Source organism: Salvelinus alpinus, chromosome 15 (genome assembly GCF_045679555.1).
Source record: "Salvelinus alpinus chromosome 15, SLU_Salpinus.1, whole genome shotgun sequence".
NCBI lineage: Eukaryota > Metazoa > Chordata > Actinopteri > Salmoniformes > Salmonidae > Salvelinus > Salvelinus alpinus.
Genome location: NC_092100.1, coordinates 46,844,383 through 46,869,029, shown reverse-complemented (window position 1 = coordinate 46,869,029; position 24,647 = coordinate 46,844,383). Strand labels below are relative to the sequence as shown.

At 41.8% G+C, this 24,647-nt stretch overlaps 1 protein-coding gene across 1 annotated transcript in view; it reads right to left on the bottom strand.

Moving 5' to 3' along the window:
* The window catches only part of LOC139540191 (neural-cadherin-like), a 110,057-nt gene that overhangs the window by 57,558 nt on the left and 27,852 nt on the right, over positions 1–24,647 (bottom strand). The window contains exons 2-7 of the mRNA XM_071343804.1: positions 17,466–17,663; positions 14,223–14,448; positions 13,455–13,659; positions 11,324–11,435; positions 10,688–10,937; positions 2,796–2,938 (exon numbers count right to left, since the gene is read on the bottom strand). Of these exons, the coding sequence (XP_071199905.1) occupies positions 2,796–2,938; positions 10,688–10,937; positions 11,324–11,435; positions 13,455–13,659; positions 14,223–14,448; positions 17,466–17,663 (1,134 nt within the window). The remainder of the gene's footprint in view (positions 1–2,795; positions 2,939–10,687; positions 10,938–11,323; positions 11,436–13,454; positions 13,660–14,222; positions 14,449–17,465; positions 17,664–24,647) is intronic.

The window sequence follows — 24,647 nt, the reverse complement described above, 5'->3', positions numbered from 1 at the left end:
CTACTTGTGATCTGGGGGAAAGTAATTGATGTGAAAGAGAGAGAGAGCACAGGAAGTTTTTCCTCTTGTTGTATCACCCATCTCTCACTGCTCCTCCTGATTAAAGACAACAAGCAGGGTTCTGAGTTCTTTCACTCGTCTACTTCTTGCTCACTAATTGTCTGTGGTAGAGGAGGTCTCCACAGTCTAGACACAAAATGATTAACTATGATATAATATACTGTACTTAGCCGGTCTCATGTTGTTTTAGCCATACTGTACAGCAGCCATAGTCAATAGGCGGACCGCGGGCCAGATCCGGACCCAGAATGGGGTCAAACAGTTTTTTCTTCAGTTTTTCGTTTTTAGGAATTCGGTCGGGATTCGACTCCTGGTATCATATGAACACACATAAAACAAGGAAAATATGTAGAATAGCAGGAAATTAGCTGTAAATGGCTAAATGCTCCCTTCTCTCTATGGTATAATGTTTTGAATTTCAGGAAATTAGCTTTAAAACTGAAAATATTTCTCTCTACTGGGTTGAGTTGCGAGGTGAGGGATTGTTACTATGCCGACGAATTACAATATCCATCTAGATCTTTGTCACCTACAGTAGGACATTTTGTGACAGAACCTGCTGTACAGTATATACGTATATGTTTTTTTTATTATTATAATTTCTTTGGCAAGTGACTAATTTCCATTAAAAAATACTTTCTGTTCTCATATTAACCTACAGTAGCCTGCTCTTTGCCCAGGGCTATGCAGGGCTATGCCCCTAAGCAAGATTTGGTTGAGGGCCCCCACCTCACGGCAAAACATTTTAGTGACCCCCCCTCGACAGTGGAGAGAAACATTAAAGATTAGAGTTCATTTCCTGCAATTTTACACATTGCCATTGGGCATCACTACTCTCTACTCTCTCAAATACCTAGATGGTTAGACTGTAAACTCTCCTTCCAGACTCACATAAAACATCTCCAATCCAAAGTCAAATCTAGAATTGGCTTCCTATTTCGCAACCAAGCATCCTTCACTCATGCCAAACATACCCTCGTAAAACTGACCATCTTACCGATCCTCGACTTTGGCGATGTCATTTACGAAATAGCCTCCAACACCCTACTCAACAAATTGGATGCAGTCTATCACAGTGCCATCCGTTTTGTCACCAAAGCCCCATATACTACCCACCGCTGCGACCTGTACGCTCTCGTTGGCTGGCCCTCGTTTCATACTCGTCGCCAAACCCACTGGCTCCAGGTCATCTACAAGACCCTGCTAGGTAAAGTCCCGCCTTTTCGCTGGTCACCATAGCTGTACCCACCCGTAGCACGCATTCCAGCAGGTATATCTCACTTGTCACCCCCAAAGCCAATTTCTCCTTTGGCCGCCTCTCCTTCCAGTTCTCTGCTGCCAATGACTGGAACGAACTACAAAAATCTCTGTAACTTGAAACACTTATCTCCCTCACTAGCTTTAAGCACCAGCTGTCAGAGCAGCTCACAGATCACTGCACCTGTACATAGCCCATCTATAAATAGCCCAAACAACTACCGCTTCCCCTACTGCATTTCTTTCTTTCTTTCTTTTGCTCCTTTGCACCCCAGTATTTGTACTTTGCACACTCATCTACTGTCAAATCTACCATTCCAGTGTTTTCATTGCTATATTATATTTACTTCGCCACCATGGCCTATTTATTGCCTTTACCTCCCTTATCTCAACTCATTTGCTCACATTGTATATAGACTTATTTTTCTACTGTATTATTGACTGTATCTTTGTTTTACTCCATGTGTAACTCTGTGTTGTTATATGTGTCAAACTGCTTTGCTTTATCTTGGTCAGGTCGCAGTTGTAAATGAGAACTTGTTCTCAACTTGCCTACCTGGTTAAATAAAAATTAAATAAAAATAAATAAAAAATAGAGAGAATGTTGCCGTTTTAAAGCAAGTTTTCTGCAATTCTACACATTTTGCTATGGGGCAGACAGAACATTTTTCAATTTTATAACAAATGGCATGCAATTCTACTAATTTTGCCATGGGGCAGAGAGACTTACATGACTTATGCCATGTTCATATGATATTTGAATTAGAATGACTAACAAAATCAATGGTTTAGATAGCTTAAAATTGTTAGCTGACATGGCTTATTGAGTGACTTTCAGTGACTGATATAACAAGAGAAACACTGCTAATGCACAACCAAATTTAGAAATTGCACCTGGTGTATTCTACTATTCTTACTCTCTATAGTAAGTTGAGACCCCAACTGCATTCCTAAAATGTAAAAAAATATACATAATAAAAACGTTTCCCTAGCGACCGCTTATGTCTCTTATCCCTGGGGCCGGCTCGGCGTTTGCCTTATCTTTAAGATGCAAGGGAGGACGGATGAGAGGGGAAAATAGACTCAAGATGGAGGCTGGGAGTGTAGAAGCTGTAGATTGTGAGCTATGATAGAAAAACTAATGTGAAATTGAATTGAAAGGGTTGGTTGACAAATGTCACCCTGTCAGACAAATGTCCTGCTGGTTACGGATCAGAGGGTAAATAAAAAAAGATAAATTGCACAGCCACAAAATACAGAGTACACAGGCCAGAACTATTTTCTATATGAGAGAATAAACTATGTTAGGGGAACAAAAGAAAAGCCCTGGATATACAGTAATGTAGTTCTTTGTATTTATGACTTCAATAACAAACAGTCTGCGCTTCTTTTGAAATTGTTGCTTTTTCATGAACCTTTGGTGTCAATTAGTATTGACATATCATAAAAGAAGTACAAAGCATTCCACAAAGGGTCACCTTTCTGGCTGTCAATGACAAAGTTTCCCTCCTCGTTGCCAGCTGTAAATGAGTACACTATTCCATCACCGTCTGGGTCCTTAGCCAGTACCGTGGCAACTAGTGTGTTGGGGCCAGCGTCCTCGGAGACAAAGGTCCGATAGCTGGGAGGAATAGGAGAAAATCATTATGTGTACACAGACATTAACACAGACACACACGTATATAAATATGTTTGTGTGTAGACATGCATGTGCACGCACACACACACACACACACACACACACTGTGTGTGACTGTATCAATCACATAGTCCAAGCAGCAGCAGACTGATTATGGTTATGAGCCTGGCTTTGCCTGCCACTTTGATTTAACTACTCTGAGCCGGCCTGGTCAAAAACAAATGCTCATGTCTGCTGGGATGTTGAGCTCATTGAACAAATGGGCCTTCACATAGCCAGCCCACTCTGTGCCATTTGATCAAGTGCCTTTTAAAATGTCAACAGTGATTTGCTTGCTGTGTGGTGCTGGGCACTGGGATACTCAGCCAGGAACAAGAGAGTAATAGACTGGTCGAGTGGGATGATGGGGTAGAGAGGCTTGTTCAATTTGATGGGAGAGGATTGAAAGATGGAGAGAGAGGGGAAGAGAGAAAGACGGGGGGGGGGGGGTTGGTGGGCAAGACATGCTGGAGGAGGAGTGGGAAATGACACGGTCAATGATATGTGGAAGAAAGACGGGGATAGAGAGACAGAAAGAGAGAGAGCGAGAGAGAGGGAGAGAGAGAAATGATAGACTCATCAGCAGAATACGGCTGTGTACGTGTGGTTTACAGAAGAACGCTGATGGGTGATTCATCTCCGCCAGCTGTGGCAGTCGCCGTGGCAACATGAGTGGCCTGTAATCTGTCACCCGGCTCAAAAGGTTCTTCACGCGCCTCCAGACGGGACCACTCAGGCATCTCTCCACTGAGTATCACTCATGCTATCCTCAATGTATCTCTTCCTCTCGCACACTGATCTAAGTAACCGAGACGAGGCCACACAGAACGTATCTTGTCTGTCTGCCTGTCTGCATGCATGTCCGTCTGTTCCCTGAGGTGACACCTGGAAATGACAGGGCCTCTTAGATGTGCTGGCGCTCTATCGAATGTCTCTGTCACATGACTGGCAGTAAAAGGCCTGAGTCACTCAGAGGAATGAACGCAGCCAGCCCACGTGAACATTTTCAAAACTGTCCCCCACCTTCCCCTCAGCAATCCAAATAGTCCACACCCTCTATACATTTTTATTCATTTTGATAGATATCTGTATGGTGTTACACCATAGAGCAAAGCTTAATTGTCGTTCTGCTCCTGAGCAAGGCAGTTAACCCACTGATCCCCGGGCTCAGAAGACGTGGATGTCGATTAAGGCAGCCCACCGCACCTCTGAATCAGAGGGGTTAAATGCGGAAGACACATTTCAGTTGAATGCATTCAGTTGTACAACTGACTAGGTATCCCCCTTTCTCATTCCCTTAATTGGGAAGGGTGTAATCTGTGTGATGTTTTTTTGATATACAGTGCATTCGGAAAGTATTCAGACCCTTTGACTTTTGCCACATTTTGTTACGTTACAGCCTTATTCTAAAATGTATTAAATCGTTTTTCCCCCTCATCAATCTACACACAGGGCAGCTCAGAACAGCTGAAGATGGATTTTAAAGAACTGATTGGGTCACTACTTAACACCAACAAACACCACATAATATATGGCCCTGTGCCCTCCCTAAATCGTGGCATTGAACGTTTCAGCAGACTTTTAGCCCTCCATAAATGGCTACGTGACTATTGCAGCGCTGTGGGTGTAATATTTATTGACAATGTTGATACTTTCTGGAAACAAAGCTTGTTTTATAAGGAGGATGGTATCCACCCAAATCATTTGGCTTCCTGGATTCTTTCACAGCATTATAAGGCTGCGTTGAGACAATGACTTATCAATGACCCAAGCCCAGCTCAGTTAAATCCTACCACTGTGTCGCTGAGTTGTCATAATGCTTCAGCAAATGTACATTATCGCAGCGGCGTTGGAAGACACAATGTAAGTAACCTAATGTATGTCCCTCTAACTGCCCTGAATGTCTCTGCTGATTCTACAGCTATTGTATGCAGTAATCCTATGCCTATGAACCAGAGTTATACTGTTAGCACTGAGGTGGTGTGCCCTAGCAGGAAGAAACAAGGTTCATGAAATCAATAATTGGCTAGTAACAGATGACATTCATATTCTGACAATGTCTGAAACTCACTTAGATAATACCTTTGATGATACAGTGGTAGCAATACATGGTTATAAGACCTACTGAAAAGACAGAAATGCCAAAGGTGGAGATGTGGCTGTTTATATTCAGAACCACATTCCTGTAAAGCTTAGAGAGATTCTCATGTTAAATACTGTTGAAATAATATGGCTACAGGTTCATTATGCTTCACCTGAAGCCCATTCTGGTGGAAAGGTGCTATAGACCACCAAGTGCTAACAGTCAGTATCTGGATAGCATGTGTGAAATGCTTGATAATGTATGATTTAAATATTACTGGCTTTCATCAGGCTGCCCACTCAAGAGAAAGCTTCAAACTGTATCTAGTGCCTGCAACCTGGTTCAGGTTATCAAAGTTCAAAAGGCTGGGCCTAATGTAGTGTAAAAGAGGTCATACAAGATCTTTTGTAGCGATTCCTATGTTGTTGATGTAAATAATATTTGTTGGTCCATGGTGTGTAATGAGGAGCAACTAGACGCTGCACTTGACACATTCATGAATTTGCTTATCCCAGTTACTAATAAAAATACACCCACTGCGGGCTCCCAAGTGGCGCAGCGGTCTAAGGCACTGAATCCCAGTGCTAAAGGTGTCACTACAGACCCTGGTTCGATCCCGGGCTGTATCACAACCAGCCATGATCAGGAGTACCATAGGGCGGTGCACAATTGGCCTGGCATTGTCCTGGTTATGGTTTGGCCGGTGTAGGTTGTCATTGTAAATAAGAATTTGATCTTAACTGATATTTCTAGTCAAATAAATTAAGACAGTAACTGTAAAAACTGTTAAATCCCCGTGGATTGATGAGGAATTGAAAAATGGTATGGTTGAGAGGGATGAGGCAAAAGAAATGGCAAATAGGTCTCTTGGCTCTACAACCGATTGGTAAATGGACAAATAATGTCACTAAACTGAATAAAAAGAAGAAACTACACTATGAAACAAAGATAAATGACATAAAGAATGATAGTAAAACGCTTTGGAGCACCTTAAATGAAATTTTAGTCAAAAAGGCAAATTCCGCTCCATCATTCATTGAATCAGATGGCTCATTCATCACAAAACCCACTGATATTGCCAACTACTTTAATGATTTTTTAATTGGCAAGATTTGCAAACTTAGGCATGACATGCCAGCAACAAACACTGACACTACGCATCAAAGTATATCTGACCAAATTATGAAAGACAAGCGCTGTAATTTTGAATTCTGTAAAGTAAGTGAGGAACAGGTGAAAAGACTATTGTTGTCTATCAACAATGACAAGCCACTGAGGTCTGATGGTCACGCTGCACTTGATGGAAAATTGGAAAATTACTGAGGACAGTAGCACATGATATTGCCACTACTATTTGCCATATCTTCAATTTAAGCCTACTAGAAAGTGTGTGCCCTCAGCCCTGAAGGGAAGCAAAAGTCATTCCCCTGCCTAGGATAGTAAAGCCCCCTTTACTGGCTCAAATAGCCAGTTGTTACCAACAGACAACAGACTTTCAGCACGCTTATAGGGAAGGACATTCAACAAGCACAGCACTTACAGAAATTACTGATGATTGGCTGAGAGAAATTGATGACAAAAAGATTGTGGGGGCTGTTTTGTTAGACTTCAGTGTGGGTTTTGACATCATCGAACATAGTCTGTTGCTGGGAAAACGTAGGTGTTGTGGCTTTCCATCCTCTGCTATATTGTGGATAAAGAGTTACCTGTCTAACAAAACACAGAGAGTGTTCTTTAATGGAAGCCTTTACAACAAAATCCAGGTAGAATCAGGAATTCTCCAGGGCAGCTGTCTAGGCCCCTTGCTTTTTTCAATCTTTACTAAGGACCTGCCACTGTCTTTGTATGCGGATGGCACAGTATGTATGCAGATGACTCAACACTATACACGCCAGCTACCACAGTGACTGAAATGACTGCTACACTTAACAAAGAGCTGCAGTTAGTTTCAGAATGGGTGGAAAGGAATAAGTTAATCCTAAATATTTCAAAAACTAAAAGCATTGTATTTGGGACAAATCATTCACTAAACCCTAAATCTCAACAAAATGTAATGAATAATGTGGTAATTGAACATGTTGAGGAGAATAAACTACTTGGAATAACCGTGGATTTCAAACTCATACAACAGTTTAAACAACAGTAGCTAGGATGGGGAGAAGTCTGTCCATAATAAATCGCTACTCTGCATTCTTAACACAATATCATCAAGGCAGGTCCTGCAGGCCATAGTTTTGTCACACCCGGACTACTGTTCAATCAGGGCAGCACAGCTGTCCCTTGGATGTACACAGAGTGCTAACATTAATAATATGCATGTCAATCTCTCCTGGCTCAAAGTGGAGGAGAGATTGACTTCATCACTACTTGTATTTGTGAGAGGTATTGACATGTTGGCAGCAGCTAATGGGGATCAATATCAAATACAAATACATATACACAATATCCCGTAATGAGAAAAAAATTACAAATAATAAAATAAAAAAACTAAAATATAACATTTAAGTATTCAGAACCTTCTGTTGAAGCACCTTTGGTAGTGATTACAGCTTTGAGTCTTCTTGGGTGTGACGCTACAAGTTTGGCACAACTGTATTTGGGGAGTTTCTTCCATCCTTCTCTGCAGATCCTCTCAAGCTCTGTCAGGTTGGATGGGGAGCGTCGCTGCACAGCTATTTTCAGGTCTCTCCAGAGATGTTCGATCGGGTTCAAGTCCGAGCTCTGGCTGGGCCACTCAAGGGCATTCAGAGACTTGTCCCGAGGCCATTCCTGCGTAGTCTTGGCTGTGTGCTTAGGGTCGTTGTCCTGTTGGAAGGTGAACCTTCGCCCCTGTCTGAGGTCCTAAGTGCTCTGGAACTGGTTTTCATCAAGGATCTCTCTTTACTTTGCTCAATTAATCTTTCCCTTGATCCTGACTAGTCTCCCAGTCCCTGCCTCTGAAAAACATCCCCACAGCATAATTCTGCCACCAACATGCTTCACCGTAGGGATGGTGCCAGGTTTCCTCCAGACGTGACGCTTGGCATTCAGGCCAAAGAGTTCAATCTTGGTTTCATCAGACCAGAGAATCTTGTTTCTCATGGTTTGAGAGTCCTTTAGGTGCCTTGGCAAACTCCAAGCGGGCTGTCATGTGCCTTTCACTGAGAAGTGGCTTCCGTCTGGCCACTCTACCATAAAGGCCTGATTGGTGGAGTGCTGCAGAGATGCTTGTCCTTCTGGAAGATTCTCCCATCTCCACAGAGGAACTCTGGAACTCTGTCAGAGTGACCCCGATTAATTAGTTTGGCCAGGCGGCCAGCTCTAGGAAGAATCTTGGTGGTTCCAAACAGATCCAAATGGATCTGTGCCATTCACTTTGAACTGGACTGTGTTTACAGCATGAGTGGTCGCGAGTAGATGCGCTTGTTTTGAGATCAAAGCAAGAGCTGTATGTAGCCAGGTGTATACATTTGTTCATATTCTTTGCTAGTTAGTGAGTTTTTAGCCCAGTTATAGCTAATTTCTAGTCAGCAATAGGGGAGTGGTTGCTTCCTACAAGAGCACAAAACGTGTGCATTTCTAGCCATTTCTAGCCAATGTTATGGGAATAATAAGGAATATTCTTTTGTAAAGTGGTTTCTTGCATCAAACAACACAACTTTTTCAGTCACCTCCTTGTCTGAAGGACAAGTGGTTAAACAGGTTCATGTCAATCCCTACATGTTTTTTTCAAAAGTATAATGGAATGTAGGCCTACATTGAACAACACACATTGGCGTCTACTGTAGGTTGAATGATAGAACAGCTATCTCCATGTTAAAATATCATGGGATGCATTTTCTCAATAGTTTTTTATGGTAGGCCAATCTGATAGGCCTACATTACGATCAAATAGCCACAGTAGCCTACTTGGCCTCTGTTATAACTGTAACTTAAAGCGGGTACATTGTAGTATATACAATGTTCACAGTAAACGCATGCCAGAAGTTGCACAGGAGGGGGTGGTAGTTCAATAGTATAGTAGATACTAGATTACAGATGGAAGGGGTTGTAGTTCAGTAGTATAGTAGATACTAGATTACAGATGGAGGGGGTGGTAGTTCAGTAGTATAGTAGATACTAGATTACTGATGGAGGGGGTTGTAGTTCAGTAGTATAGTAGATACTAGATTACTGATGGAGGGGGTTGTAGTTCAGTAGTATAGTAGATACTAGATTACAGATGGAAGGGGTTGTAGTTCAGTAGTATAGTATATACTAGATTACTGATGGATGGGGTGGTAGTTCAATAGTATAGTAGATACTAGATTACTGATGGAGGGGGTGGTAGTTCAGTAGTATAGTATATACTAGATTACTGATGGAGGGGGCGTAGTTCAGTAGTATAGTAGATACTAGATTACTGATGGAGGGGGTGGTAGTTCAATAGTATAGTAGATACTAGATTACTGATGGAGGGGGTGGTAGTTCAATAGTATAGTAGATACTAGATTACTGATGGAGGGTGTGGTAGTTCAGTAGTATAGTAGATACTAGATTACTGATGGAGGGGGTGGTAGTTCAATAGTATAGTAGATACTAGATTACTGATGATGGGGGTGGTAGTTCAATAGTATAGTAGATACTAGATTACTGATGGAGGGGGTTGTAGTTCAATAGTATAGTAGATACTAGATTACTGATGGAGGGGGTTGTAGTTCAGTAGTATAGTAGATACTAGATTACTGATGGAGGGGGTGGTAGTTCAATAGTATAGTAGATACTACATTACTGATGGAGGGGGTGGTAGTTCAATAGTATAGTAGATACTAGATTACTGATGGAGGGGGTGGTAGTTCAATAGTATAGTAGATACTAGATTACTGATGGAGGGGGTGGTAGTTCAATAGTATAGTAGATACAAGATTACTGATGGAGGGGGTGGTAGTTCAATAGTATAGTATATACTAGATTACTGATGGAGGGGGTGTAGTTCAGTAGTATAGTAGATACTAGATTACTGATGGAGGGGGTGGTAGTTCAATAGTATAGTAGATACTAGATTACTGATGGAGGGGGTAGTAGTTCAATAGTATAGTAGATACTACATTACTGATGGAGGGGGTGGTAGTTCAATAGTATAGTAGATACTAGATTACTGATGGAGGGAGTGTAGTTCAGTAGTATAGTAGATACTAGATTACTGATGGAGGGGGATGTAGTTCAATAGTATAGTAGATACTAGGTTACTGATGGAGGGGGTTGTACTTCAATAGTATACCGGTAGTATGTACTAGGCTACTGATGGAGGGGGTTGTATGCTACTGACGGAGGGGGATGTAGTTCAATAGTGTAGTAGATACTATGCTACTGACGGAGGGGGATGTAGTTCAATAGTGTAGTAGATACTATGCTACTGACGGAGGGGGTGGTAGTTCAATAGTGTAGTAGATACTATGCTACTGACGGAGGGGGTGGTAGTTCAATAGTGTAGTAGATACTATGCTACTGACGGAGGGGGATGTAGTTCAATAGTGTAGTAGATACTATGCTACTGACGGAGGGGGATGTAGTTCAATAGTGTAGTAGATACTAGAATGCTGATGTTGTGCGAGGGCGGGGTTATAGTCTACATCAGTAGATCCACTCACACAGTCTGGGAGAATTCAGGGGCCTGGTCGTTGACATTGGCCATGCGGAGGCGGATGGTGGCGGTACCAGAGTGAGGCTCCTCCCCATTATCAACCGCCATCACCACAAACTCATACAGGTGGTTGGGCCTCTCGTAGTCCAGACGGCCCACAGGGAAGATGGTGCCGTGGGCTGAAATGCTGAAGTCTGGGCTTAGAGTGTAGTATGTGAGTTCTGCATTCAACCCCGAGTCACAGTCACTGGCTAACACTGTGGGAGAGATATAGGATATGAACACATAGGTCATATTCATTAGGCTTTCCGTTGCAAAGCATTTTGCTATGGTGTGCCCTAATGAATACGACCCTGGTCTCTAACAATAGGTCTGATGAATCTGTTTGCATGTGTCAGGATGGGGATCTTTTTCTGTTGGTATTACAGACAATTGACAAGTCCTAGAGCTGCATATCAGCACCTATTCATTACTGTAACAACAGTTCCAGGAACTCAACAGCAATGCAATTAATTGTGACTCGTTGTGACCCTGTATAATCAATCTAAATGAGAGTAAAGAGGTCACAGAATGCCCCCCCCCCCCCCCCACACACACACACACACACACACACTAGGAAGACAAAGCTGCATTCTCATCTCACCCTGCAGGAGAGAGGTTGCTGTGGTTACTGTCTCAGGGACTCCATCAACACTGTAAATGGACTGGAGAAATTCTGGGACACAGTCGTTCTCGTCCGTTATCACCACCTGGACCTGCTCAGGGGAAAGGGGAGAGAGAAGAGGGGGATGAGGAGGGAAATAAAACAGGGAAAGTTGGAAAGGAGAGAGACAAGGGTGGAAAGGAGAGAGAGAGAAGAAGGAGAGGAGACGGGGGGAAAAAAGAGAGAAGTGGGGGAGAGGGGACATAACCCAAATCATTCTACATCTAGGAGACAGAAGTGGGACTGATGAAAATGTGTTTTTGCCCGCGCTGCAGATGGCTATATCGGTCCACTAATACAGGACTAGTAAAGGCCCAGTGCACTACGTTTGTGAAAATAGATAGATATATATTTTTTTCATTTTTGTATTTTTGTTCATTTTATTTTAATTTTTTTTTAAAATTCAGGGGGTGCTGCGGCACCTTCAGCACCTTTACTTCCTGTGGCCAAACTTGGAAGTTAACTCAACAGGAATGCTATTGGTCAACAAATATTTTGAATCCAAGCAGGTCAGATGCTTATAAAAGTGTCTTAGCTTCATTGTTTTTTTCTCTATCTTTTTTGTTGATACTCTCTCTCTCTCTTTCTCTCTCTCTCTCTCTACCTCAGGGACTCTTGGGGCATGGACTTTCAGGCTATGCCTTCTCTCTCTCTCTCCCTCTCTGATCATGCCTAGAATAATGCCTTGCAATGCTTGTTAATGCTTTTGTACCTTAAGCATTATGCCTTGTATGTGAATCCATTCATTTTACAAAGTAATTCAATATACTTGTATTTAGATTTCTATTCTCATACATTTCTTGAGTGTCTGTTGCTGTAACTCAACTATAGTATCTTGCATATTGCTAAATAAACTTTATGGAGTCAGATTATCAATTTAACAGACTTTGTTAACATATTAATTGCATAGTCTTATTATGGGTCGCTTGTGAGGTATACAGTATATTACAGTTTGAACACATATCAAATATTATCCCATGACTGGTATTTCATCAGGATCATTATAAGATGATAATAAATCATTATAATGTTTGTTTTCATACTCACAACATCTTACAATGCATTATAACTGCATGGCTTTAAGTGAAGGGTTGCTGAAATGTCATACTGGTAGGAGAAAAACTTGAGCTAAATTGCACTGTAGTTTCTAAAAGTTGCCACCTCAACATTTCCTTTATCTTCCAGCTCATGAGTTCTGCTTTTAAAATAGAAATGTTCCCGGACTGTCTTTTTGGCTGAGCAAGGCCCTTAGCCCTGCATCTGAAACGCACTCTCCCTCCCTCTCTCTCTCTCTCTCTCTCCCTCTCTCTCCCTCTCTCTCCCTATCCCTCCCTCCCTCTCTCTCTCTCTCTCTCTCTCTCTCTCCCTCTCTCTCTCCCCTTTCTCTCTCTCCCTCCCTCTCTCTCTCTCTCTCTCTCTCTCTCTCTCTCTCTCTCTCTCTCTCTCTCTCTCCCTCTCTCTCTCTCTCTCTCTCTCTCTCTCCCCTCTCTCTCTCTCCCCTCTCTCTCTCTCTCCCTGTCACCGTCAGTGTGTAAAGTGTGAAGTGACAGCTAAGTAATAGCACTGAAATAGCAGGAATAGGTTTCCCTCAAGCCAACACTGCACCCAGCAGACTCAGTCAGTCCTAAAGGTCTGTTTTCTAACTGAAACGTGGAGTGTGAAATAAATGTGTGGCGTGATAATTGGATGACAAAATCATTAAATAAATAATTTAGAGGGTTGAAATAAATTCTGGCAAGCAGACTGACTTCCAGACAGAATTCTATAGGGAGATGGCTGTCTGATTTAGTCAACTTCATGGTTGTTCTAGCTTTGATAGACACATCTTTGACGTGCCAGTCTTTACTATACATAAAACACATAGATAAGAAAGAAGTGTGACAAATTGGAGATTTGCGCAGACCGACCATAGTCTCACAATGCCATCCTTCCAAGTCTTGTTCCTTACTGGAACCAATGTGAGGAAGTCTGAAAATCGAAGCTAGACCAACCCCAACACACACAAACACACACCCACGGTCCTCCTCTGACGCCACATACACCCCTCTCACACACACACTCTATCACTAACCTCTATGGCGCTGCTGAGGCCCCCTGGCCCCTCGCTGGCCCTGACCATAAGGAGGTAACGTCTCTGGTCATTCTCATAGTCTAGCGTGCGGGTCAGGCTGATCTCCCCTGTCTCCTGCTGCATTCTGAACAGGGTGCTGGGGTTGATCAACAGGCTGTAGCTGATTGGCTGCTTCTGGAAGGAGATGGCGAACATCACCAGGAAGCTAGAGGAGACAGAAATATGTCATTAACAGTAAAGTGTATTCCAGTTCTGGACCAACATAAGTTCTGCTGCTGCGTGACTGAGGCTGTTCCCGATGTTGCTGTTTTCTCTGATGTCTGAACGTGTGATATTCAAATTACATCCCTAATTCCCATACAGAGTAGAAATGGAATGTCTATGAGCATGTGTGCGTGTGTGTGTGTGTGTGTGTGTGTGTGTGTGTGTGTGTGTGTGTGTGTGTGTGTGTGTGTGTGTGTGTGTGTGTGTGTGTGTGTGTGTGTGTGTGTGTGTGTGTGTGTGTGTGTGTGTGTGTGTGTGTGTGTGTGTGTGTGTGTGTGTGTGTGTGTGTGTGTGTGCGTGTGCGTGTGTGTGTTCTGACTTGTGTTAACATGTTGAGTGTGTGTCCATCCAGCCTGCCACATATCTGTTTGTACTCTTGCCAACTCCATGTTTGGCTTGACAATGAGTAACAAGGAGTTTGCGTGATAGCACGAACAGATCTGGGGCCAGGCTGGCGTACATCCATGTGGTGTGCGTCTACAACTATACATTCCCAGTACTCACGGCTGTCCCTCTGGGGTGTTCTCTGGTATGGAAATGGCGTAGGATGCCTTGGTGAACTGTGGTGTTCTGGGTCCTGCTATGACTGACACCATGGCAGGAGCACTGCGACTGCCCAGCCCGTCAAAGGCCACCACACTCAGCAGATACTCCCTGTCTCTCTGCAGGGGGAGACCTGTGGTCAAGATGTGACCACTCTCCTTGTCCACCGCAAAGCAGCCATTACCACCTGTAAGTTACATTCCATCAATCAGTCAATACATATATTCATTTATTAATCAATTAATCAATCAGATGTACTTGTAAAGCCACTTTTACATCCCAATGTACAGTACAATAGTACAGTATTAGTAGAGTAGAGTACAGTAGAGTATAGCTTTATTGTCATAGAAGCCTCTACACTACAGTTTAGCTACAGTAGAGTACAGTACAGAACAGTCAAGCAAGGGAGACAGATGGATAGACTGAACATACTGGGGATAATCTACCCATTTTATATGCATTCGTATATACAGAAGTACATATGTACAGTACAGTTGAGTATAATAGAGTACAGAACAAGACAGTCAAGCAAGGGAGACAGATGGAGAGACTGAACATATACTGAGGATCATTTTTTTAAACTTTCCATTAACCTTTCAGTGATACCCATCCCGGATCCGGGAGCATCCTCATCAAAAAAGCTGACTAGCATAGCCTAGCCTAACGGGACAGGGATATCATATAATATAATTTTCATGAAATCACAAGTCCAATACAGCAAATGAAAGATAAACATCTTGTGAATCCAGCCATCATTTCCGATTTTTTAAATGTTTTACAGCGAAAACACAATATGTATTTATATTAGCTAACCACAATAGCCAAAGACTCAACCGCATATTTTCACCATGTTTCTACCGCATAGGTAGCTATCACAAAACCGACCAAATAGAGATATAATTAGTCACTAACCAAGAAACAACTTCATCAGATGACAGTCTTATAACATGTTATACAATACATTTATGTTTTGTTCGAAAAATGTGCATATTTGAGGTATAAATCATAGTTTTACATTGCAGCTACCATCACAAATAGCACCGAAGCAGCCAGAATAATTACATAGAGCAATGTGAAATACATAAATACTCATCTAAAACATTTATGAAAAATACATGGTGTACAGCAAATGAAAGATAAACATCTTGTGAATCCAGCCAATATTTCCGATTTTTTAAGTGTTTTACAGCGAAAACACAATATAGAATTATATTAGCTTACCACAATAGCCAAACACACAAATGCATTTATTCACCGCAAAAGGTAGCTATCGCAAAAACCAGCAAAAGATATAAAATTAATCACTAACCTTGAACAACTTCATCAGATGACAGTCTTATAACATCAGGTTATACAATACACTTATGTTTTGTTCGAAAATGTGCATATTTAGAGCTGCAAACCGTGGTTATATATTGTGAATATGTAGCAACATTTCCCCAGAATGTCCGGAGCTATTTCTGACACTCACCTAATCTGACCAAAGAACTCATCATAAACTTTACATAAAAATACTTGTTGTATGGCAAATGAAAGATACACTGGTTCTTAATGCAACCGCCGTGTTAGATTTTTAAAAATAACTTTACCATAACATACAGCTTGCGTTATTACGAGACAGCGCTCACCAAAACGGCGGAGAATAGGCATCAACATTTTCCACAGAAATACGAAATAACATCATTGTTCTTACTTCAATTGTTCTTACTTTTGCTGAGCTTCCATCAGAATCTTGTACAAGGAGTCCTTGGTCCAGAATAAATCGTTGTTTGGTTTTAGAATGTCCTTTTCTTCTGTCGAATTCGCGCCACATTGCTAGCCAAGGTTGATAACGTTCCCACCCTCTCTTGACGCAAAGAATGGAAAACTCCAAAAGTCCCAATAAACGTTGAATAAACTGATAAAACTCGGTTAAAAAAACCTACTTTACGATGTTATTATCACATGTATCAACTAAAATCAGAGCCGGAGATATTTGCCGTGTAAACCGAAAGCTTTCAGAAGCTAATGTCGAGCTCCGCCTCGCGCCTTGGTAGACAAAGGAAATTCCTGACCTGCCACTCCAAAAGCTCTCATTCGACCTCAGATCAAGCTAGACACCCCATTCCACCTTCCACTGCCTGTTGACATCTAGTGGAAGGCGTATGAAGTGCATGTATATCGATAAATATAAGCCAGTTGAATAGGCAGGCCCTGAAACAGAGCCCCATTTTCAGAATTTTCACTTCCTGTCTGGAAGTTTGCTGCCAAATGAGTTCTGTTTTACTCACAGATATAATTCAAACAGTTTTAGAAACTTGAGAGTGTTTTCTATCCAATAGTAATAATAATATGCATATTGTATGATCTAGAATAGAGTACGAGGCCGTTTAAATTGGGCACGATTTTTTCCAAAGTGAAAACAGCGCCCCCCTATTGAACTTTCCATTAATACACAGTAGCAACATTCTTGTCTTGTCTTTTTTTCTCTGTAAAGTGTGTTGTGTCATGGATGTGAAAGGCACATTTGACTTGACCTGATTTTACACGACTAGATGAATAGACTGAAGATAATTTCCCCATCAAAATGTATTCACAGTAGCAACATCCTGGTCCTAGTCTTGTCCGCCAACTGTAAACCCTGGCACGTACAGTACAGTACAGTAAGTCTACCAACACCCCACTCTATAGAATGAGGTCAAATATAAGTTAGCAGACCTCGCTGGTGCCCAAGACCCGGGCTATCATCCTCTTTAGATGTAGTTAAACCTATGGAATCATTGAAGGATTAAATACAAAAGCTCATGTTTAAAAAATCTGATTAAAAAAAATCTTAGCAGGTGGTTGTTGATTTCCATTTAGCTTGTACCACTTGGGGCTCATGTGATGTCGGTGCTTAGTTACAATTCATCTTCAACATCTGTTTGAGGAGAATGAGGAACGAGAAGGGGGTCAATCCACTCAAAAAGTGGTACTAGTGGGTTTGAATACTGCTGGACTAGGGTTTTATCTGTGTCAGTGGTAGTGCACTGAGTTAATGCAGGTCATAGAAGAGTCGCAGACGGATTGTGATCCCATTGAACAAGATTAGCCCACCCCCCAGTCCCTGATACATCAACAAACCAGACCCCCCCCCCTACACTCCCCCTCAGCAGGGGCTCCACAGATGTAGCAGATCTTTTGGCTGGCCCGCTGTGTGCGTACGTGCGCGCATCTCTTTCTTACCATCAGCCAGGAAGTACTCCACCTCGCCGCTACTGCCCTCATCCCCGTCGCGAGCATGGAGCGGGTACACCAGCTCCCCAGGGGGGGCCTCGGGGGACACCACTGCCAGGTAGGGGTAAGGCTCCATGGCCCACTCGGGGACGTTGTCGTTGACATCTGTCACCCTCAGCTTCACCTTGGTCAGGTACCAGTCAGGCCCTGGGAAGAAGAGAGATAGTGAGTCAATAGAAGAGACTAGACCATAGAAATGGAATACTGCCTGTTTCTATGACACTAGGCCTAATTTCTGTAATACCCAAACCAAACAAAGATTCTATGATGTTAGAAAATTGGAGACCAATCACATTAATGAACAATGATGGAAAGATACTTGCATCCATCTTTGCAGAAAGACTTAAAAAAGGTCTTGACCAAATCATTGATGATACCCAGTCTGGATTTATGAAGGGCAGACATATGTAATAATATTAGACTAGTATTGGACTTGATAGACTACAATGAGCACATTAAGGAAGATAGCTTTATTTTATTTGTAGACTTTTACAAGGCATTTGATACAGTTGAACATTATTTTATTTTTGAGACTTTTTGGTTTTGGTCAATATTTTCAAAGTGTAATTAAGACACTTTACAATAACAGTAACTACATTTTCCCATGGAACTTCACAAAGATTCGACATTAGACGTGGAATTAAACAAGGATGCCCAATTTCTCCTTTCTTATTTTTATTGGTCACACAAGTTATGGCACTTCACATAAATAAGGATAGTTTTAGGGGGTAATCAAATACAAGACAAAGAGATAAAATGTTCACAATTGGCTGAAGACACCACAATTTTTTTGAAAGATCATAATGAAGTCAAAAAAGCTATTGAGTGTATTAATGACTTCACACATGTATCAGGTTTATCTCTGAATATTAGGAAATGTGAATTATTTGCGTTGAAAAGATGTGACTTAAACTCAGTATGCAATATCCCTGTAAAGGATGTGATCACATATCTTGGTATTACAGTTAGCAAAGATCAGAAAGAAAAGGCCAACTTAAATTTCTCTCCTATTGTAGTGGAAATTGGAAAGAGATTTAACTCCTGGTTAAAGATGAGATCTTTCTTTATCTGGACGTGTACTTTTATCAAAATCTGAAGGTCTGTCCAGATTAGTTTATACGTCCCTTGCCTTGGATGTTCCCCTGTCAGTAACTAAAATGGTTGATACTAAATTATTTAACTTCATATGGAGGAATAAACCTCATTATTTAAGAAAAGCGGTAATATGTAGCACCCAAGGTGAGGGAGGGTTGAATGCTATGGATTTTAAAACCTCTAATATAATATTTAAGATTAAATGGAAACAAAACTATGTAAGAAATAAGGATTGCATTTGGAATATAATCCCTAATTTAATGTTCCAACAAATTGGTGATCTAGAATTCTTACTCAAATGCAACTCTGATGTGGGTAAGATCCCTATTAAGTTTGCTAACTTTCATAAACAAGCACTTCTAACTTGGAACCTCATGTACAAACATATTTTTCCCCTCATAGGTATACAACCTGGAATAATAAAGACATAAAATACAAAAACAAGTCTTTGTTTTTCCAGAACTGGTTTGACAACAACATTATTTGGGTTAAACAATTATTGAGTAGTGATGGACAACTATATGATTATCCAGAATTTATTAGAACACACAATGTTACATTCACTCCTGAGGAGTATCAAATGGTTGTTAGACCTGTCCCTAAAGGTGCTATTCTTCTTTTAGGAGAATATAACAATACTCCAAGTGCAACTATTGAGGATTTTGTAGCCTCAATAATTTTAGAAGGAATTGACATTTTAAACTATAAATGTAATAACATGTATATAAGGAAACTGTCAATATGTTACTATTCCCTCTGCTAAAATGTACTGGAATACAGCCCTAGGACAAGTGAACTGGAACAAAGTTTCATTGTTATCTGGTAAATATTGTATATCTAATAAGGTGAAAGAAGTATCATACAAACTCATTCATAGAATCTACCCTGTAAAGACCTTTATTATACACAGATTTAAAATAGCTATTGATAACAAATGTGTATTTTGTGGTTGTGACCCAGAGACTCCTGACCATTTATTTTGGGACTGTTCTTATGTCAGAAGATTTTGGTGTGAATTAGAAGATTTTATTTTAAAAGAAACAACTATTAATGTTAATTTGAAAGACTCTGATAATTTGTTTTATTTTGATCCAAATTATATGGACCCTGATTTAACTTTCATTGTTAATTTGTTTGTCTTTAATGGAAGATTCTTTGTCCATAAAATGAAGTGGGCAGAGAACAAACCCCTCTTCACATTATTTAAGATAGAATTGAAATATTATCTTGAAATGATCAGTATGTACTCTTGTTTGTCTATTTCTTTTTTTTTGTATTTGTTGTGTTCATAATAAAAAAAACATTTAAAAAAAATAAAAAAATTAAAAAAGGGAATACTGTACTTCCTACTTTACTTCCTTATTATGGGTACACTCAAAACGGCCACCAATCCACCCATCATAGAGAAATTGACGGGGATTCCCATTCCAATCATTCTAAATCTCACCAAAATGAGTGCAGCCTGATTAGGGTTAAATAACAACAATATCACTCATACCATTCTCTAAGGGATTGCCCTACATGACTGATGACTGAAGGCTTTTCTGGGATGGCATGATGTCACAATCCCACCAGGGTCAGGAGGCTTTTTACCACCCCAGGAGAGATGCCAGCCCAGCAGACTTCCAGACACCCTGCCTCCCCTGGGAGAGATGCCAGCCGAGCAGACTTCCAGACACCCTGCCTCCCCTGGGAGAGATTCCAGCCCAGCAGACTTCCAGACACCCTGCCTCCCCTGGGAGAGATGCCAGCCCAGCAGACTTCCAGACACCCTGCCTCCCCTTGGAGAGATGCCAGCCCAGCAGACTTCCAGACACCCTGCCTCCCCTGGGAGAGATGCCAGCCCAGCAGACTTCCAGACACCCTGCCTCCCCTGGGAGAGTAGCCCAGCCAGGCGACAGATGATCTTCCCTGGCCCAGCAAAGCCTCTGTGATCGCTCAGGAGCATGGAGATAACGCCACACAACCAAATGCGTATTGTCACCTGCACACTGCTACTGCCATGCTCCTGCCACACTGTAGTGAATAAGAAGATTCCTGCAATCCAATTATCACCTGCTCTCTCACCGCGGCAGGGAGGAATACAGCGGGAGTGAGTGAGTGAGAGAGAGAGAGAGAGAGAGAGAGAGAGAGAGAGAGAGAGAGAGAGAGAGAGAGAGAGAGAGAGAGAGAGAGAGAGAGAGAGAGAGAGAGAGAGAGAGAGAGAGACACAGAGAGAGAGAGAGACACAGAGAGAGAGAGACACACAGAGAGAGAGAGAGACACAGAGAGAGAGAGACACAGAGAGAGAGAGAGACACACAGAGAGAGAGAGACACACAGAGAGAGAGAGACACACAGAGAGACACAGAGAGAGACACACAGAGAGACACACAGAGAGACACACAGAGAGACACACAGAGAGACACACAGAGAGACACACAGAGAGACAGAGAGACAGAGAGACAGAGAGACAGAGAGACAGAGAGACGCAAGATACAGATGTGAAGGGGGCTGAAGAGGTTCATTGTTCAGAGCTGAAACTGAGACTAGACAGACCAGCACATTCAAACAATGGCTACGCTGAATATAGAATCAAGGATGCTATGCCATTGTCAGGAAATTCAACTGTTTGAAGGCTCAGTACTTTTTACAGATATTGAGTTATAAGACTAGGATATTGACATATTGACGGTCTCCTCAGTTGTTCTTTGTTTCACCTTAGCGAGGTTAGGTAGCTATATTCCCACCCAAGTTTCCTTGGCGTCAAAGGCGACAGAGGATTTGGCTAAAACCTATTAACGGCACTCCTACAGTATGTCTGACTTCGGGCTATAAACGTGCCTCCTGCTCTTTGACAATCTAAACAACTGATGCATTAAGTAAACAGGAAGTAGCTACTGTCTTTCACCATCACTGGTGAGAGTACAAAACATTAAGAACACCTGCTCTTTCCATGACAGACTGACCAGGTGAATCCAGGTGAACGCTATGATCCTTTATTGATGTCACTTGTTAAATCCACTTCAATCGGTGTACATGAAGGGGAGGAGACAGGTTAGGTGCTAAGCGCACCGGTTTGTGTCAAGAACTACAGTTTCCTGTGTGTATCAAGAATGGTCCACCACCCAATGGACATCCAGCCAACTTGACACATCTGTGAGTCAACATGGGCCAGCATCCATGCGGAACGCTTTCGACACCCTTGTAGAGTCCATGCCCCGACGAATTGAGGCTGTTCTGAGAGCAAATCGGGGGGAATGCAACTCAATATTAGGAAGGTGTTTTGTACACTCAGTGCATATGTCACCTAAACTGACATATTAGTTATATGTTCATTGTAGTGACATATTAGTTATGTCACTATAATGACATTTCAACTAAGTCTTTTTACTGTATGATCAATTTATATTCTATGATGTCAAATTCCAGTGCACCAAAAATAACCAATATTTCTCATATTGTAATACACCTTGATATATGAGAGTCAATACAGTTTTATCTGTGGGGTTGCACAAACCAAATAAATGCTGAAAATGTTTTAAAAAACCAATTTCCCATTTCTTTACCAGGCTTAGGTTTAGCTGGCCTGTGTTCTGTGAGAAACAGAATGCTCTGCACCCCGAGTAGCTAGCTGAGGAGTGTTCTCTACTGAAACACAATAGCTCTAACCTGTGTGACAGCTCATAAACGGATTGTTAGAGGTATAATAGAACAGAGGCAGAGGCTAGAGGAGAGAATTCATCTGGCTTTGCTAGCCTCACTTTGAAGTATGTTTGTGGGGAAAAGTTATTGTGGAACAGGCGATAGCTCATTTGGATAACTGGGACAGTGTCATGGGGCAGAGAAACTCATCAACGTTCAGATTTCAAGTTTGATTTTGCACATGCACAAGAACATTGACATGATTAACTTGCAAGCCCTACCAAACAGTGCAGTATTCAATATCAAAATAGTATAACTAATAAACATTTGAAAGTATCTGTGGAAATGTCGACAGAGGCAGTTTGCGCCAGCTACAGCTCTGTAAAAAATAAATTAAAAAATTGAGTTATTTTGAGTAATGATCACAGATATGTATTTGTTATAGAAGGTCTAAGAGGCACTCTATCAAGGACAAATCACTTAACATTTAGTTCAATAGTGTTATTTTGTGACAAGCGAGGGGAGAAAAGGCCGTGCTCTTGCAGGTTTGTGCCTTTCCCAGTCATGTCTCTTAGCTAATGGTGGTGATGATTTTGCAAGGCCGGTTTAATTAGTTTGTTATGGAGCGTCTAATCAGAGCCAAGGCATATGATTACAGACCATCAGGACTAGAATGGTAATGAAGAGCTTGTCAAAGCCGACGTGTGTGTGAGAGGCTCCTATGATCTATGGAGCTACAAAAGGAGCATTGATAAAAACACCCAGGCTGGAACTGGTCTGATAGCGTCACACCTGACTGACACCAAGTGCTTTGATCAAATGACTGTGAGAGGAATCAATTAAGCCTCCTCCTCCTCTAAAGCCCGTACAAAATATTTACTGTAGGTCAATTTGATGAATACGGTATATTTAAGCAATAAGTCCCGAGGGGGTGTGGTATATGGCCAATATACCACAGCCAAGGCCTGTATCTAGGCACTCCACGTTGCGTCGTGCTTAAGAACAGCCCTTAGCCGTGGTATATTGACCATATACCACACCCCCTCGGGTCTGATTGCTTAAGTATCTAATATCTAATTTAGCATCTGCTAAATGGCTGTAATGAAATGTAATGTGATAAATTGGATAGAAGGAGTGTCATTGTGTGCTGTTCCCTCCCCTGTATCCCTGCAGGGATGTTGTTGTCGCTTTCTGCTGGTAATCCTCTCCTTGGGTAGTAGCTATACAGTATAAAGTCTTGCTGATATAAAACGTTTTCTCAAGTGCTTTTCTCATAGACTGCCCACGGTACGAGAGCATGGGGGGGTAATGAGTGTGTGTGTGTGTGTGTGTGTGTGTGTGTGTGTGTGTGTGTGTGTGTGTGTGTGTGTGTGTGTGTGTGTGTGTGTGTGTGTGTGTGTGTGTGTGTGTGTGTGTGTGTGTGTGTGTGTGTGTGTGTCTGTATCTTGATGTGTGTGTTCATATATTTGTGCATATTATGTGCAATGCACGGCAGAGAAGCGTAAGAGAACAGAGCAGTACAAGGGGAACAGCCTAAGCAGTCTATGGCACCACAGTGACTACATATAACAAAATACTGTATGACAAAGCCTTCACACACCAGGGATCGGTGCATAGTACACAATGCAGAACAGCAAATGAGAGAACTGTATTGAGATATATCATCTAATTCATTTAAAAGGCTTTACATAATATGGATCCCACGCGGAATTGCCTGCTGGTTCTTCGAGCCCATTGTGGGAAAATAAGACATGCAACAAGTACACTGAGTTTTCAAAACATTAGGAACACCTTCTCTTTCCATGACAGACTGACCAGGTGGATCCAGGTGAACGCTATGATCTCTTATTGATGTCACTTGTTAAATCCACTTCAATCAGTGTAGATGAAGGTGATGAGACAGGTTAAAGAATTAGTTTTAATCCTTGAGACAATTGAGACATAGATTGTGTGTGTATGCCATTCAGAAAGTGCCTTTGAACGGGGTATGGTAGTAGGTAGGTGCCAGGCGCACCAGTTTGAGTGTGTCAAGAACTGCAATGCTGCTTAACAGTTTCCCGTGTGTATCAAGAATGATCCATCACCCAAAGGACATCCAGCCAGCTTGACACAACTGTGGGAAGCATTGGAGTCAACATGGGCCAGCATCCCTGTGAAATGCTATCGACACCTTGTAGAGTCCATGCCCTGACGAATTGAGGCTGTTCTGAGGGCAAAAGGGGGGCAAACGCAATATTAGGAAGGTGTTCCTAATGTTTTGTACACTCAGTCTTCAATTGGGTACCAAATTAATATAAATACCCAATGGCACAGCATACCTTTGAGACGTGCTTTTTAGCAGTCCATGGTTATAAAATGGATTTCAGCGCAGCAGGGAAGTATGAAGACATTAACCAAATGTTTTCAGTGTTAA